Source organism: Carcharodon carcharias, chromosome 16 (genome assembly GCF_017639515.1).
Source record: "Carcharodon carcharias isolate sCarCar2 chromosome 16, sCarCar2.pri, whole genome shotgun sequence".
In the NCBI taxonomy this organism is placed as follows: domain Eukaryota; kingdom Metazoa; phylum Chordata; class Chondrichthyes; order Lamniformes; family Lamnidae; genus Carcharodon; species Carcharodon carcharias.
Genome location: NC_054482.1, coordinates 28,102,646 through 28,117,936, shown reverse-complemented (window position 1 = coordinate 28,117,936; position 15,291 = coordinate 28,102,646). Strand labels below are relative to the sequence as shown.

The 15,291-nt window shown below is 48.9% G+C and overlaps 1 protein-coding gene across 1 annotated transcript; it reads left to right on the top strand.

The window, feature by feature from the left end:
- The first annotated feature begins 4,345 nt into the window (after positions 1-4,345).
- On the top strand, positions 4,346-14,905 carry LOC121288914 (LIM homeobox transcription factor 1-alpha-like). The gene is made up of 3 exons (XM_041207771.1): positions 4,346-4,415; positions 9,703-9,870; positions 14,748-14,905. Exons 1-3 carry the CDS (start codon positions 4,346-4,348, stop codon positions 14,903-14,905), a joined length of 396 nt encoding a protein of 131 aa, XP_041063705.1.
- The last annotated feature ends 386 nt before the right edge of the window (positions 14,906-15,291 follow it).

Here is a 15,291-nt window from a genome sequence, read left to right as displayed (position 1 = left end):
CCACACGCTGCATTAGTGACAGAGTGGCCACACACTGCGTTATGAGCAGAGTGACCACACGCTTTGTTAGTGACAGAGTGACCACGTGCCACATTGGTGACAGCGTGTTAGTGACACCACGCTGCATTAAATTAAGAGTGACCACACACCGCGTTAGGAACAGAGTGACCACATGCTGCGTCAGGGACAGATTGACCACACACTACATTAGGGACAGAGTGACTACATGCTGCGTTAGTGACAGAGTGACCACACACTTTGTTAGTGACAGATTGACAACACGGTGTGTTAGGGACAGAATGACCACATGCTGCATTAATGACAGAGTAGCCACATGCTTTGTTAGAGACAGAGTGACCACATGGTGCATTAGGGACAGAGTGACCACACGCTGCATTAGTGATAGAGTAACCACATGCTGCATTAGTGATAGAATAAGCACACGCTGCATTAGGGACAGATTGACCACATGCTGCATTAGTGATAGCGTAACCACACGCTGCATTAGGGACAGAGTGACCACACGCTGCATTAGTGATAGAGTAACCACATGCTGCATTAGGGACAGAGTGACCACATGCTTCATTAGTGACAGAGACCATATGCTTTGTTAGTGACAGAGTGACCACATGCTGCATTAGTGACAGTTAGGGACAAAGTGACCACACGCTACATTGGGGACAGAGTGACCACACGCTGCGTTAGTGACAGAGTGACCCTGTGCTGCATTAGTGACCGAGTGACCCTGCGCTGCATTAGTGACAGAGTGACCCTGCGCTGCGTTAGTGACAGAGTGACCCTGTGCTGTGTTAGTGACAGAGTGAACATACGGTGCGTTAGCGACAGAGTGACCACACGCTGCATTAGTGACAAAGTAACCACACGCTGCATTAGGGACAGAGTGTCCACAGGCCGCATTGGTGATAGCATGTTAGTGATAGAGAGACCACATGCTGTATTAGGGTAAGAGTGCCCACACGCTGCATTAGTGACAGAGTGGCCACACACTGTGTTATGAGCAGAGTGACCACACGCTTTGTTAGTGACAGAGTGACCACGTGCCACATTGGTGACAGCGTGTTAGTGACACCACGCTGCATTAAATTAAGAGTGACCACACACCGCGTTAGGAACAGAGTGACCACATGCTGCGTCAGGGACAGAGTGACCACACACTACATTAGGGACAGAGTGACTACATGCTGCGTTAGTGACAGAGTGACCACACACTTTGTTAGTGACAGATTGACAACACGGTGTGTTAGGGACAGAATGACCACATGCTGCATTAATGACAGAGTAGCCACATGCTTTGTTAGAGACAGAGTGACCACATGGTGCATTAGGGACAGAGTGACCACACGCTGCATTAGTGATAGAGTAACCACATGCTGCATTAGTGATAGAGTAAGCACACGCTGCATTAGGGACAGATTGACCACACGCTGCATTAGTGATAGCGTAACCACACGCTGCATTAGGGACAGAGTGACCACACGCTGCATTAGTGATAGAGTAACCACATGCTGCATTAGGGACAGAGTGACCACATGCTTCATTAGTGACAGAGACCATATGCTTTGTTAGTGACAGAGTGACCACATGCTGCATTAGTGACAGTTAGGGACAAAGTGACCACATGCTACATTGGGGACAGAGTGACCACACGCTGCGTTAGAGACAGAGTGACCACACACTTTGTTAGTGACAGAGTGACAACATGGTGTGTTAGGGACAGAATGACTACATGCTGCATTAGTGACAGAGTGACCACACGCTGCATTAGTGATAGAGTAACCACACGCTGCATTAGGGACAGAGTGACCACACGCTGCATTAGTGATAGAGTAACCACATGCTGCATTAGGGACAGAGTGACCACATGCTTCATTAGTGACAGAGACCATATGCTTTGTTAGTGACAGAGTGACCACACGCTGCATTAGTGACAGTTAGGGACAAAGTGACCACATGCTACATTGGGGACAGAGTGACCACACGCTGCGTTAGAGACAGAGTGACCACACACTTTGTTAGTGACAGAGTGACAACACGGTGTGTTAGGGACAGAATGACTACATGTTGCATTAGTGACAGAGTAGCCACACGCTTTGTTAGAGACAGAGTGACCACACGGTGCATTAGGGACAGAGTGACCACATGCTGCATTAGTGATAGAGTAACCACATGCTGCATTAGAGACAGAGTAACCACATGCTGCATTAGAGACAGAGTGACCACGTGCTGCATTAGTGACAGAGACCATATGCTTTGTTAGTGACAGAGTGACCACATGCTGTGTTAGGCTTAGAATGATCCCACGCTGCGTTAGTGATGGATTGACCCCACGCTGCGTTAGTGACATAGTGACCACACGCTGTGTTAGGGACAGAATGATCCCATGCTGCGTTAGTGACGGACTGACCCCATGCTGTGTTAGTGACAGAGTGACCACACGCTGTGTTAGTGACAGAGTGATCACACGCTGTGTTAGGGACAGAATGATCCCACACTGCGTTAGTGACGGAGTGACCCCACGATATGTTAGTGGCAGAGTGACCACACGCTGCGTTAGGGACAGAGGATCCCATGCTGCGTTAGTGACAGAGTGACCACACGCTGCGTTAGGGACAGAGGATCCCACGCTGCGTTAGTGACGGAGTGACCCTACACTGGGTTAGTGACAGAGTGACCCTACGCTGGGTTAGTGACAGAGTGACCACACGCTGCGTTAGTGACGGAGTGACCCTACAGTGGGTTAGTGACAGAGTGACCACACGCTGCATTAGTGATAGAGTAACCACATGCTGCATTAGGGACAGAGTGACCACATGCTTCATTAGTGACAGAGACCATATGCTTTGTTAGTGACAGAGTGACCACACGCTGCATTAGTGACAGTTAGGGACAAAGTGACCACATGCTACATTGGGGACAGAGTGACCACACGCTGCGTTAGAGACAGAGTGACCACACACTTTGTTAGTGACAGAGTGACAACACGGTGTGTTAGGGACAGAATGACTACATGTTGCATTAGTGACAGAGTAGCCACACACTTTGTTAGAGACAGAGTGACCACACGGTGCATTAGGGACAGAGTGACCACATGCTGCATTAGTGATAGAGTAACCACATGCTGCATTAGAGACAGAGTGACCACATGCTGCATTAGTGACAGAGTAACCACATGCTGCATTAGTGATAGAGTAACCACATGCTGCATTAGAGACAGAGTAACCACATGCTGCATTAGAGACAGAGTGACTACATGCTGCATTAGTGACAGAGACCATATGCTTTGTTAGTGACAGAGTGACCACACGCTGCATTAGTGATAGAGTAACCACACGCTGCATTAATGATAGAGTAACCACACGCTGCATTAGAGACAGAGTAACCACATGCTGCATTAGTGACAGAGACCATATGCTTTGTTAGTGACAAATTGACCACACGCTGCATTAGTGACAGTTAGGGACAAAGTGACCACATGCTACATTAGTGACATAGTGACCACACGCTGTGTTAGGGACAGAATGATCCCACGCTGCGTTAGTGATGGATTGACCCCACGCTGCGTTAGTGACATAGTGACCACACGCTGTGTTAGGCTTAGAATGATCCCACGCTGCGTTAGTGATGGATTGACCCCACACTGCGTTAGTGACATAGTGACCACACGCTGTGTTAGGGACAGAATGATCCCATGCTGCGTTATTGATGGACTGACCCCACGCTGTGTTAGTGACAGAGTGACCACACGCTGTGTTAGTGACAGAGTGATCACACGCTGTGTTAGGGACAGAATGATCCCACGCTGCGTTAGTGACGGAGTGACCCCACGATATGTTAGTGGCAGAGTGACCACACACTGCGTTAGGGACAGAGGATCCCATGCTGCGTTAGTGACAGAGTGACCACACGCTGCGTTAGGGACAGAGGATCCCACGCTGCGTTAGTGACGGAGTGACCCTACACTGGGTTAGTGACAGAGTGACCCTACGCTGGGTTAGTGACAGAGTGACCACACGCTGCGTTAGTGACGGAGTGACCCTACAGTGGGTTAGTGACAGAGTGACCACACACTGCGTTAGGGACAGAGGATCCCACGCTGCGTTAGTGACGGAGTGACCCTACACTGGGTTAGTGACAGAGTGACCACACGCTGCGTTAGGGACAGACTGATCCCATGCTGCGTTAGTGACGGATTGACCCCACGCTGTGTTAGTGACAGAGTGACCACATGCTGCGTTAGGGACAGAGGATCCCATGTTCCTTTAGGATGGAGTCACCCCATGCTGTCTTTGCCTACAGTAATGCCATCTTTTCTCTCTCTCACCAGATGAAGAAGTTAGCTCGCAGGCAGCAGCAACAGCAACAGGACCAGCAGAACACCCAGCGACTGAACACAGGTTAGAACAGGGAGGGCTACAAACATATCACGACTGACACTGTGCCTGTAAGAAACATTGATCCGGCTTTCAAGTGCATGACCTTTCACCTCGGTGGTCACAGTGTCAACTGAGTGCAGATACGGTAGAGCCATTGGTTTGATACTGTAACCGAGGGGCCGATTGGACAGCAAGGCAGATGAGGGGATCTTCGTGGGAGCACTAGCAGATTTTAACCAGCCAACATTGTCTGAATGCTGCTATTGGCAGCACATTGGGGGTGAGGGTGAGGAGGGGGCAGGGGTAAGAGGGTGGAAGATAGAGACGACTGGCAGGAGCAAGGTAAATGTGGGAGGGCGGGCATTGTATGTGTTTTGATGCTGGGATATAGGAGCTTGTGGCATTTGGAGTTGGGGTTTGGAGGAGCCTGAGGTGCTACAGGGGTAACAGGCCAGTGAGGGCACTTGACCCACTCCAAAAACAGCGGCTGTCAAAGAAGGAATGAGCAGGAACTGAGAACTGCATTTTAATTGTTGACATTCGTTGTGGTTTGGGGGAAGAGCCAAAACTACCTCTTAATCTTGGCTTCCCTCGCTCTCAGCTTAACGCAATACCTCAACTCGTAGACCCCCCCCCCCCCCCTCCTCCAAGCTGAGACAGTGCAGGTGGGAAAGGTGCCTTTCCTCATTGCTTCCTGAGTTACATCCTCACCATTATTTTTTTTTAAAGTTTAGGCAAAGGGCAAAGAATTCAGCATCAATATATTAACCTGGCTACTGCCAACCCCAACCCACCTGCCCCCCACTCAGTTTACAGTTTAAACTCTGGTGCAGTGTGCGCCAGTGAGAGGAGAACATAAAGGCTGAGTTGTGGTAGAAATTCAGTGTTATATATTCCGTTGACCATCATCGTTCTACAGTACCCCCCACCCTGCCATCACTCAATGTGCTTAGGCAATTTTACACACAGAGAGTTGAGACTTTTCCTTATTCTTTCATGGGATGTGGGCATTACTGCCAAGGCCAGCATTTATTGTCATTCCTTAATGGCCCACTAGGCCATTTCAGAGGGCAGTTAAGAGTCAACCGCATTACAGTGAGTCTGGAGTCACATGTAGGCCAGGCCAAGCAGGGACAGCAGATTTCCTTCTCTAAGGGGCATTAGTGAATCAGATCATTTTTTTCTTTTGCAACAATCGATGATAGTTTCATGGTCACCATTACTGAAACTAGCTTTGTATTACAGATTTTTTTATTAACTGAATTTAAATTCCACCAGCTGCTGTGGTGGGATTTGAACCCATGTCCCCAAAACATTAGCCTGGGGTTCTAGATTATTAGTCCAGCAATGTTACCACTACACCAGCATCTATCCTTTAGCTATGTTAGGTTTCCAATTCTTGCTGCATAACTCATCAGCTCAGCTGTGATTGGGTGTGGGGGGTCTGGGTGGAGTGTGGGTGGGTTGAGTCTGGGTGTGGGGCGTCTAGCTGTAGCCTGGGTGTGGGGAATCTGGGTGTAGTTGGGATGTGGGGAGTCTGGGTGTTGTCTGGGTGGAGTCTGGGTGTGGGGAGCCTGGGAGCCGTCTGGGTGTTGCCTGGGTGGAGTCTGGGTGTGGGGAGTCTGGGTGTAGCCTGGGTATGGGGAGTATGGGGTGCAGGCTAGGTGGGGGTACTCTGGGTGCAAGGCATCTGGGTATAGTCTAGGCGTGGGGAGTCTTGGTGTAGTCAGGGTGGGTGGAGTCTGGATGTGGGGACTCTGGGTGTGGAGCCATCTGCGTGTAGTCTGGGTGTGGGGGAGCTGGGTGTAGTCCGGGTCTGAGGAGTCTGGCTGGAGTCTGAGTCTGGGGAGACTGGGTGTGGGGAGCCTGGGGTGGAGTCTAGGTGTAGTCTGGGTATGGGGAGGATGGGTGTCGGGAGTCTGGGTTTAGTATGGGGGGGTGTAGTCTGGGTGTGGGGAGTCTGGGTGTGGGGAGTCTGTGTTTAGTATGGGGGGGTGTAGTCTGGGTGTGGGGAGTAGGGGTGTCGGGAGTCTGGGTGTGGGGAGTCTGGGTGTGGGGAGTCTGGGTTTAGTATGGGGGGGTGTAGTCTGGGTGTGGGGAGTAGGGGTGTCGGGAGTCTGGGTGTGGGGAGTCTGGGTGTGTGGAGTCTGGGTGTGTGGAGTCTGGGTGTGGGGAGTCTGGGTGTGGGGAGTCTGGGTGTGGGGAGTCTAGGTGTAGGGAGTCTGGCTGTGGGGCATCTAGTATGGGGCGTCTGGGTGTGGGGAATCTAGGTGTATTCTAGGTGTAGTCTGGGTATGGGGAGGCTGGGTGGAATCTGGATCTGGGGAGTATAGGTGGAGTCTGGATAGAGCCTGGGTGTCGAGAGTGTGGGTCTAGCCTGGGTGTGGGGGTTCTGGATGTAATCTTGGCTTTGCGAGTTTGGGTGTAGTGAGTCTGGGTGTAGTCTGTGTGTACATTCTGTGTCTAGTCTGGGTTTGGGAGTCTGAGTGTAGTTTGCGTATTGGAAATCTGGGTGTAGTCTGGGTATAGTCTGCATGTGGGTGGCTGGGTATAGTCTGCATGAGGGTTGTCTGGGTGTGGGAGCCTGACTGTAGTCTTGGTGTAGCATGGGTGTGGAAAGCCTGGATGGATTCTGAGAGGAGTCTGGGTGTGGGAAGTCTGACTGGGGGAGTCTGGGTGTGGGTAGTCTGGGTGTGCGGAGTCTGGGTTTGGAGAGTCTGGTTGGAGCCTGACCATTGGGGAGCTTTTGAACAGGGGTCCAGGCCCATCCTGTCTATGTCGGCTCTTTTACAGTGCAATCAAATTTAATCCACTCCCTCTGCTCTTTCCACAGAACCCTGGGAACTGTTCCAATTGGAATAAATATCCAATTCCCATTGAACAGTTATTGCTGTATTTGTTTCGACCATCCATTTAGACAATGCATTCAGGATTATCATAACTGTAAAATACATTTCCTCTCAGCTTCCCTCTGGTTCTTTGTAGGTGTAAAGGAAGAAATTATAGAGAAATTAGATTAGCTAAAGCTAGATCAGGAGGAGGAATTTTAAATATTAGCAGTCTTATGTGTATATAAATCCCATGTTCCAGATGGGCTGCAGCCTAGGTTACTGAGGGAGGTAATTGAATGGAACTGCCCTGGCCACAATCTTCCAATTCTCCTTAAGATATGGATGTAGTGCCAGAGGACTAGAGAATTACAAATGTTACACCTCTGTTCAAGAACAAGGGATGGGATAAACCCAGCAACTACAGATCAGTCAGCCCAACAGCTGTGGTGCCGAACCATCTAGAGACCATAATCCAAGACCAAATTAATTGACACTTGGAATAAAGTGAGTTAATAAATGAAGCCAGCACAGATTTGTTAAAGGCAAACCATGTTTGACTAACTTGATTGAGTTCTTTGATGAGGTAATGGAGAGGGTTGATAAGGGTAGTGCGGTTGATGTTGTGTATATGGACTTTCAAAGGACATTTGATAAAGTGTCGCATGATTGACTTGTGAGCAAAATTAAAACCCATGGGATTAAAGGAGCCAGTGACAGTGTTGGCTGAGGGATACACAGCAGAGAGTCATGTTGGATGGCTGCAGACTGCATTTCTTCTTTTGTTATAATGATGCAGACTTGGCATGTGGGGCATCATTTCAAGGCTTGCAGGTGGCATTAAGCTTGAAAATGCAGGGAAGCATTGAGGAGGATGGAGCGGGCTTCAGGATAATATAGACTGGTGAATTAGGCAGACAGTGGGTGATACAAACGCTACAGTTTTAAAAGGGGACGCAGAGAGAGTCTGGAGATGTGCATGCACAAATCTCTGAGGGAGGCAAGACGAGTCGAGAAGGCTGTGGGAAATGACGAGAGGAACAAAAGACGTCAATCTGGAGTAGCTGGGGTTTGTCCTCCTGAGAGCAGAGAAGGTTAAGAGGACAATTGATAAGAGGTGTGCAAAGTTTTGAAGGATTTTGATTGAGTAAATAGGGAGATACTGTTTCTAGTAGCAGAGGGGTAAACAAAGGATGCAGGTTTAAGATAATTAAGAGGAACAAGAGGTGAAATGAGGGGAACAATACACAATGGGCAGGATTTTGTGCTTGTCGGAGCGGCTGCAAAACCGACTATCGCCCGCGATCGGGCGCCGATCGATTTCATGCTGGCCGGCCAATTAACGGTCAGCCAGCGTGAAACATACGGTACATCGCTGCTGGGGCAGGGGCGGGAGGAAGGTGAACACGGGCGTCCGTGCAATGAAGGCTCCCAGGGGCACAGAGCTGCCTTGGTGGGGGGGTGAAGATTTAAAAAAATCAGGAATAAAAGAACTTAGCAATGTTTAAAAACGTGTCCCCTCATGTGACATGTTATACATGGAATGTTAAAATTTTTTTATTTGCTGTTGGAAACCTCATCCCGCCCGTGGATGTGGTTTCCTAAAAAGTCCAAAGGCCGCTTGGCCTTTTCGCTTGCCCGCCAACCGTGAGGTTGGACGGTCAGCGAAAATTTTCATTCAGTTATAACTTTAATGGCCTTAACAGGCCTGTTAATTGTCGGCGGGCGAGCTGCCGACGCCTACGCATGCCCACTGACCAAAACATTGCGTGAGTGCGCGGTGAAGGTGGGGACACTCGCCTGACCTCATCGTGCACCATTTTACGCTCAGGTGGGCCGGCCGGGCGCCTGCCTGCTCGGCGCTAATTTCTGCCCAATGACCTGTTGCGATCTGGAATGCGCTGCCTGAAAGGCTGATGGAAACAGACTAATTGATCACTTTCACACAGGAATTCGGTAAGTAGTTGAAGGAAGAAAATTTGTAAGGCAATGGGAAAAATTGGGTGGGGGGGTGGGGTGGGGATAATTGGATAGCACAGGGACGATGGGCCAAAAAGTCTCCTCATGTGTTCTATCATTCTAATTCTAATACACATTGTATTACCTTAAATCTGTGTCCTCTTGTGACCAATCCTCCTACCAGTGGGAACATTAGCTGTCAAAGCTTCTCAGATTTCTGAATACCTCTATTACATCTCCCTTTAACCTTCTCTACCCTAAGAACAACCCTAGCTGCTCTTGTTACACCATTTAACTCAAGTCCCTCACCCCTGGTCCTTCTCTGGTAAATCTCCTGTGCACCCTCTCCAAGGCCTTGACATCCATCCAAAAGCGATACCCAGCATTGGACCCAACTCTTCGGATGGAGCTTGACCAGAGGTTTAAACAGGTTGAACTTGACTTCCTTACATAGAGACCGGGCTGGATAGAATGTGCTGCTGTGTGACACTCCTTTCATTGTATTTCTTTTTCTTGTGCAGTCCCAGCGAACACCTCCAATAACCCAGGGATGGAGACGATGATGAACCCTTACACCAGCTTGCCTCCGCAGCAGCTCCTGGCTATTGAACAGAATGGATATAACACCGATCCTTTCCGACAAGGCCTCACTCCTCCTCAGATGCCAGGAGACCATATGCACCCTTATGGTGACTGCTTCTTTCTCCTTGAAATGTTCGCCGATTAATTCTTTTATAAAAGCTCCCCCCGCACCCCCCCGAAAGACGGCTGTAAGCCTGGAGCAAGTGACCAACCACTGCCAATCACGACGGTGCTTTTGCTGGCGTCAACCTTCCCGCTTTCCGGCACGCATGGTCTTACTGGAAGATGGGTTACGACTGGCATCGAGGTGCACAATCCCCTTTGCCACATCTGGGCTTACTTTCGAGCAACAGCCCCAAAAAGAAGGGATGCAGACCAGGCTCCCAGCTAAAAGCAGTTGATTGCAGAATCAATGGACGGGATTTTCCATGCCTATCTGCCACCAGAATCTTCCGGTCCCGCTGCAAGTCAATGGACTCCTGACTGGGTCCCGCCCATGAAAGGGCCGGAAAATCCCGGCCACAGAGTACAGATTTAGGCCTTTCAGCCCATCATGTCCGTGCTGCCTCTCTTAAAGAGCCATCTAATTAACCCCGTCCCCTGACCTTTCCCAATAACCTGTATCTTTTTTTTTGTTTTCCTTATCAAAATCAAGATGCCGCTCTCGTTTGAAAGTTACTGTTGAATCTGCTTCCACTGCCCTTTCAGGCAGCGTACTCCAGATCACAACAACAACGTGCAGTGCGAAAAATGGCTCCTCATCTCCTCTCTGGGCCTTCCACCTCGCTACTGACCACCCTGCCAGTGGAAACAGTTTCCCCTTATTTATCCTGTTAAAACCACTCACAGGGTGATATTCAGTGGAGGCATGGGGGTGGGGGGGAGGGGGTGTGGGTGGTGTGAGGTGGGGGGGGTCTTGCCCGCCGACTGGAGAGCCAATGAGAGCCCTGCATTGCCTCTTTCGGGTGAATTAAGTGCCAATCAGGCATTTAACAAGACAGTAGTGGGCCTTCGGCGGGTTCAAGAGGTGGATGCCCCACCCACCGAGAGCTGCCGGCCAATGAGAGGGCAATAGCTCTCCACCAATGAGCACCACCCGAGGCCTGGGATGGCCAAGTGAGTGATGGCAAGAAGGGGTGTTTGCACGGTAGGTGCTGTTGGGGGTGGGGGGGGGCTGCGTGGGGGAGCGGTTTGGCAGGGGTTGGGGAGGGCTCTCAGCGGGCCCCCCATTCTCAACGTCGAGCCCCTCGATTAGGCTTCTTGCATGGCAAGACCGTCTCCCACCTCTGGGTGAATCCCAGCAGCAGCGGGATGAGACCCTTAAATGGGCACGAATTAGCTTCCCGTTTTGGATTTAATCAGGGCAGAGGCGGGAAAGTGGCAGGGTGCAGACCCGCCACCCTCCCACCTGATTAAATGCCCCCCGCCACCAAAATCGCCAGAGGGAGGGCATTAAATTCCGCCCCTAATTACTTCCCCTCTCAACCTTCCCTTTCAAATTAACCTCTTCTGTACCCATTTCAAGGCCTTGATATCATCATAGAATAGAATCATGTAGTTACAACACAGAGGTAGCTAGTCCCATTTCCCTGCCTTTTCCTCATAGCCCTGCAAATCTTTTCTCTTCAGATGATTATCTAATTCTCTTTTGAAAGCCACAATGGATCCTGTCTCCACCACACTCTCAGACAGTGCATTCCAGATTCTCACCACTCGCTGTGTAAAAAAGCTTCCCTCATGTCACCAATGTTTCGCCAGTCACTTTAAAACCTCTGGTTCTCGATCCCTCCCCCAATGGGGACAGCTTCTCCCTACCTACCCTGTCCAAACCCCTCATTCACACCTCTATCAAATCCCCTTTCAATCTTCTCTTCCCCAAGGAGAACAGCCCCAGCTTCTCCAGTCTATCCACATAACTTAAGTTCCTCATCGCTGAAGCCATTCTTGTGAATCTTTTCTGTGCCCTCTACAATGTATTCACATACTTCCTAAAGTGCTGGGTCCAGAATTGGAGACAATACTTCAGTTGAGGTCAACCAGCATTTTATACATATTTAACATAACCACCTTGCTTTTGTAACTCTGTGCCGCTGCTTACAAAGTCCGGGATCCCATATGCTTTAACTGCTTTCTCAACCTGCCCTGCCTCTCCTCATTCTTCCTATCAAAAAGTATCACTTCACACTTCTCTGCATTAATTTTCATTTGCCACACGCTTGCCCATTCCACCAGCCCGTGTCCATGTCCTCACTACCCTCCTCACAGCTTCAGCCCTTTCTGAAGTGTGGTTGGATTATCCTCGCTGAGGTCTAACTAGTGGTCGATGATGACACTTGGTTAGCTTCTTCAGAGAGGAGCTGGACAGGCAACTGACTGAGAAATGAAGATAACAAGAATAGGCATAGTTTGCGATGACCAAGTATAATGAGCCTTGTGATACTGGGGTAGAGTGGGGAAGGGAACTGACTTTTATCCAGTGCAGCAGAGGTTGAGTTTTGGAGATGTGAAGCCAGATGAATGTTTGAAGTCTTGCTTCACTATCTTTGAAGATCAGGGTATGTCTGTAAAGAACTTTAGAGATCAAATGGGTCTGATAGAGTGCAAAACACACTGAGAGAAATTTTAACTCCCCAAAAATCTGGGGGACTAAATCAGGTGGAAAGTAAAATTTTTAAAATCTCAAACCCAACATCCCCACGTTGAAATTGCCCAGTTGTGGTTTTAATGGAGGTGAGGTGGGGGCGGCCAATCAGAATCCACGTCCAGGATGTGGATTGCTCATCTAAAGGTTTGAATGTTCTGTATGCCTGACAGTTTAGTTCCATTTTGAATTTAATGCTGCCAGCTCTCAGGAAACTGCAGCGAAGAGGTGAAGGGTATTTGTAGCACTGCTTGTGGGCCAGGAAGAGCAGGAGTGCTCACTCCCAGCCTCCAAGCAAACTTATAAATGCTACCACTCCTCCACTGTGATTGGACCCCCCCCCCACAGCCGACGAATGGACAACCGCCCCTGCCCTCTGTGTGCAGACTTCCCCATGATATCCGCCTCTCCCGGTGATTACCAACCTACCCTTCCACCGATCACCAATCCGCACCAGAGCCCTGCTCCTGATTTGACCCTGACCCATTGTGAGCACCCCTCCGACCCTCTGAATCAGACTGTACCAGCCCCATCTCATGATCTCTACAGGTAGGATACCTGCCTGTTCATTGGCTGTGGCTTCTGCTACAGCTCTCCCCACCTGACAGGGAGCTAAGCCAGTCAATCAGGCTGACTCCCCAGTAATGGTTGTGTTACAAAGGAAGCATGCACGCTGTGGAGTTACAGCCTTTGGGGAAACTGGACTTTAGAGATTTCAACTAGAACACCTCCATCATTCACCACACCTCCATCACCCATTGCTTGGAAGGCCAGTAAAAGTTGGGGCCACTGACTTTTAGATAAGATGTTAATCCTCTCAAGTGGATGCAAAAAAGTCCCAGTTGAAGAAGAGCAGGGGAGTCCTCGCCAGTGTCCTCGCCAATGTTTATCCCTCAACCACCATAGCTCAACTAGATTATTTGATTTGTGGGAGCTTGCTGTGCACAATTTGGTTGCCATGCTTCCCCACCTAACATTGATGACTGCGCTTCAAAAGTACCTCATCGTCTCTAAAGCACTCTGGGACATCCTGGGGATGAGAGAGACGCTAACAAAAGGTGATCTCTCTCATGAGTTTATAGTTAAGGATGATTCACTGCAGTACTGAGAGTGTGTCGGATATCCATAATTGATCAGGAGATTAAACCAAGGAGAAATGGGAAAGGACCCATGGCAATATTTGATGAGAAGCAGGGAGTTCGCCCCAGTACACTGGCCAATATTTACCCCTCAACTAACACTACCACAAACAGATTAACTGGGCACTTAACTCAGTTGCTATGAATAGAACCCTGTTGTGTGAAAATTTGCTACCTCATTTGCTTATATAAGAATGACTTATTTTTAGAAAATTAATTAATTGATCATGAAACACTTTGGGACAACTTGAGAATGTACTACATAAGCTCCTTCTTCCGTTTTAATGCTGGGGAGATTGTGTCAGGTATAATTCTGTGTGTAGCACTGCTGCCTCTGAGTTAGATAGGTTTGTGCGTTCAATTTTCACTCCAGGACTTGAATATGTAATCCAGGATGATGCTCCAGTCTATTGCTAAGGGTCTGCTGCATTGATGGAGATCTGAATCCAAAACTTCATCTGCCCTCTCAGGTTGACATGCCACTATTTGAAGAAGAGCAGGGGCGTTTTCCCTGGAATCCTGCTTTCCTTAGCCAGCACTTCCAAACCCATGACCACTACCATCTAGAAGGACAAGGGCAGCAGATAGATGGGAACACCACCACCTGGAAGTTCCCCTCCAAGCCACTCAACATCCTGACTTGGAAATATATCGTCGTTCCTTCACTGTCACCGGGTCAAAATCCTGGAACTCCCTCCCTAACAGCACTGTGGGTATACCTACACCACAGGGACTGCAGCAGTTCAAGAAGGCAGCTCACCACCACCTTCTCAAGGGCAATTAGGGATGGGCAATAAATGCTGGCCTAGCCAGCGAAGCCCACATCCTGTGAAAGAATTTTAAAAATCCCTCAAACAACTTGTGTAAAAAAAACACAGATTATCTGGTCATTATCAGATAGCCATTTGTGGGATCTTACTATGTGCAAATTAGTTGTCACGTTCCCTGCATTGCAATAGTGAATACACTTGAAAAAGTACTTCATTGGCTTTAACTCATTTTGGGACGTCTTGAGATCATCAAAAACGCTACATAAATTCAAACCTTTCTTTCTTTGTAGTAGATTGTTGTGGATGGAGGTGGCTGATGGGCCAAATGGCCTCTCCTCATTTCTGGGGTTTGATATTCTCATGTCTCCTGGCCGGCATGTTCCTCCAGTCGTAGTTGGTCAAGTTTCTGATGGTTGTAACTTTTTCCTTTTTAGGCAATGAAACCCTTTTCCATGACATGGACAGCGATACGTCACTCAACAGTTTAGGTGACTGCCTCCTGGCAACCAATGAGGCAAGCTCCATGCAGGCTAGGATAGGAAACCCCATTGATCGGCTCTACTCCATGCAAAACTCCTACTTTACTTCATGAAGTAATGCTCACAGCTAAGTTGGAAGGAGTAGAGCTGCCCAGGCCCAAGTTTAACAGCAGTTCAAACCAATATCATTCACAGCTCTACTCAACGCCACAGAAAGCAACAAGACAAAACCTGGGATTCTACAAATGCTTGGATTGAGATACTTACTTTTTAAATCCCACTCCTTGCAATGCTATCAATAAGCCGTATTGATTTTTCAGACTGTTCTGATGAGCCACAGGCATCAAGGTGATGTGCATCGGATGATCTATCAGCCTAAATGCTAGTAAAAAGAAATCAGAGCCAAGCCATTGGAAAGTCAGAGAGCTCAATGAGATCACTCACAATTTATTCTTCTTTACTATCCTCCTTGGAAACTCTTAATCAGCTAACCTGTTTT

Coding starts and splice junctions, on each gene's coding strand:
- LOC121288914 (XM_041207771.1), top strand. CDS start 4,346: ATGAAGAAGTTAGCTCGCAGGCAGCAGCAACAGCAACAGGACCAGCAG. Junction 4,416..9,702: donor CACCCAGCGACTGAACACAG/GTTAGAACAGGG, acceptor TTTCTTGTGCAG/TCCCAGCGAACACCTCCAAT. Junction 9,871..14,747: donor AGACCATATGCACCCTTATG/GTGACTGCTTCT, acceptor TTTCCTTTTTAG/GCAATGAAACCCTTTTCCAT.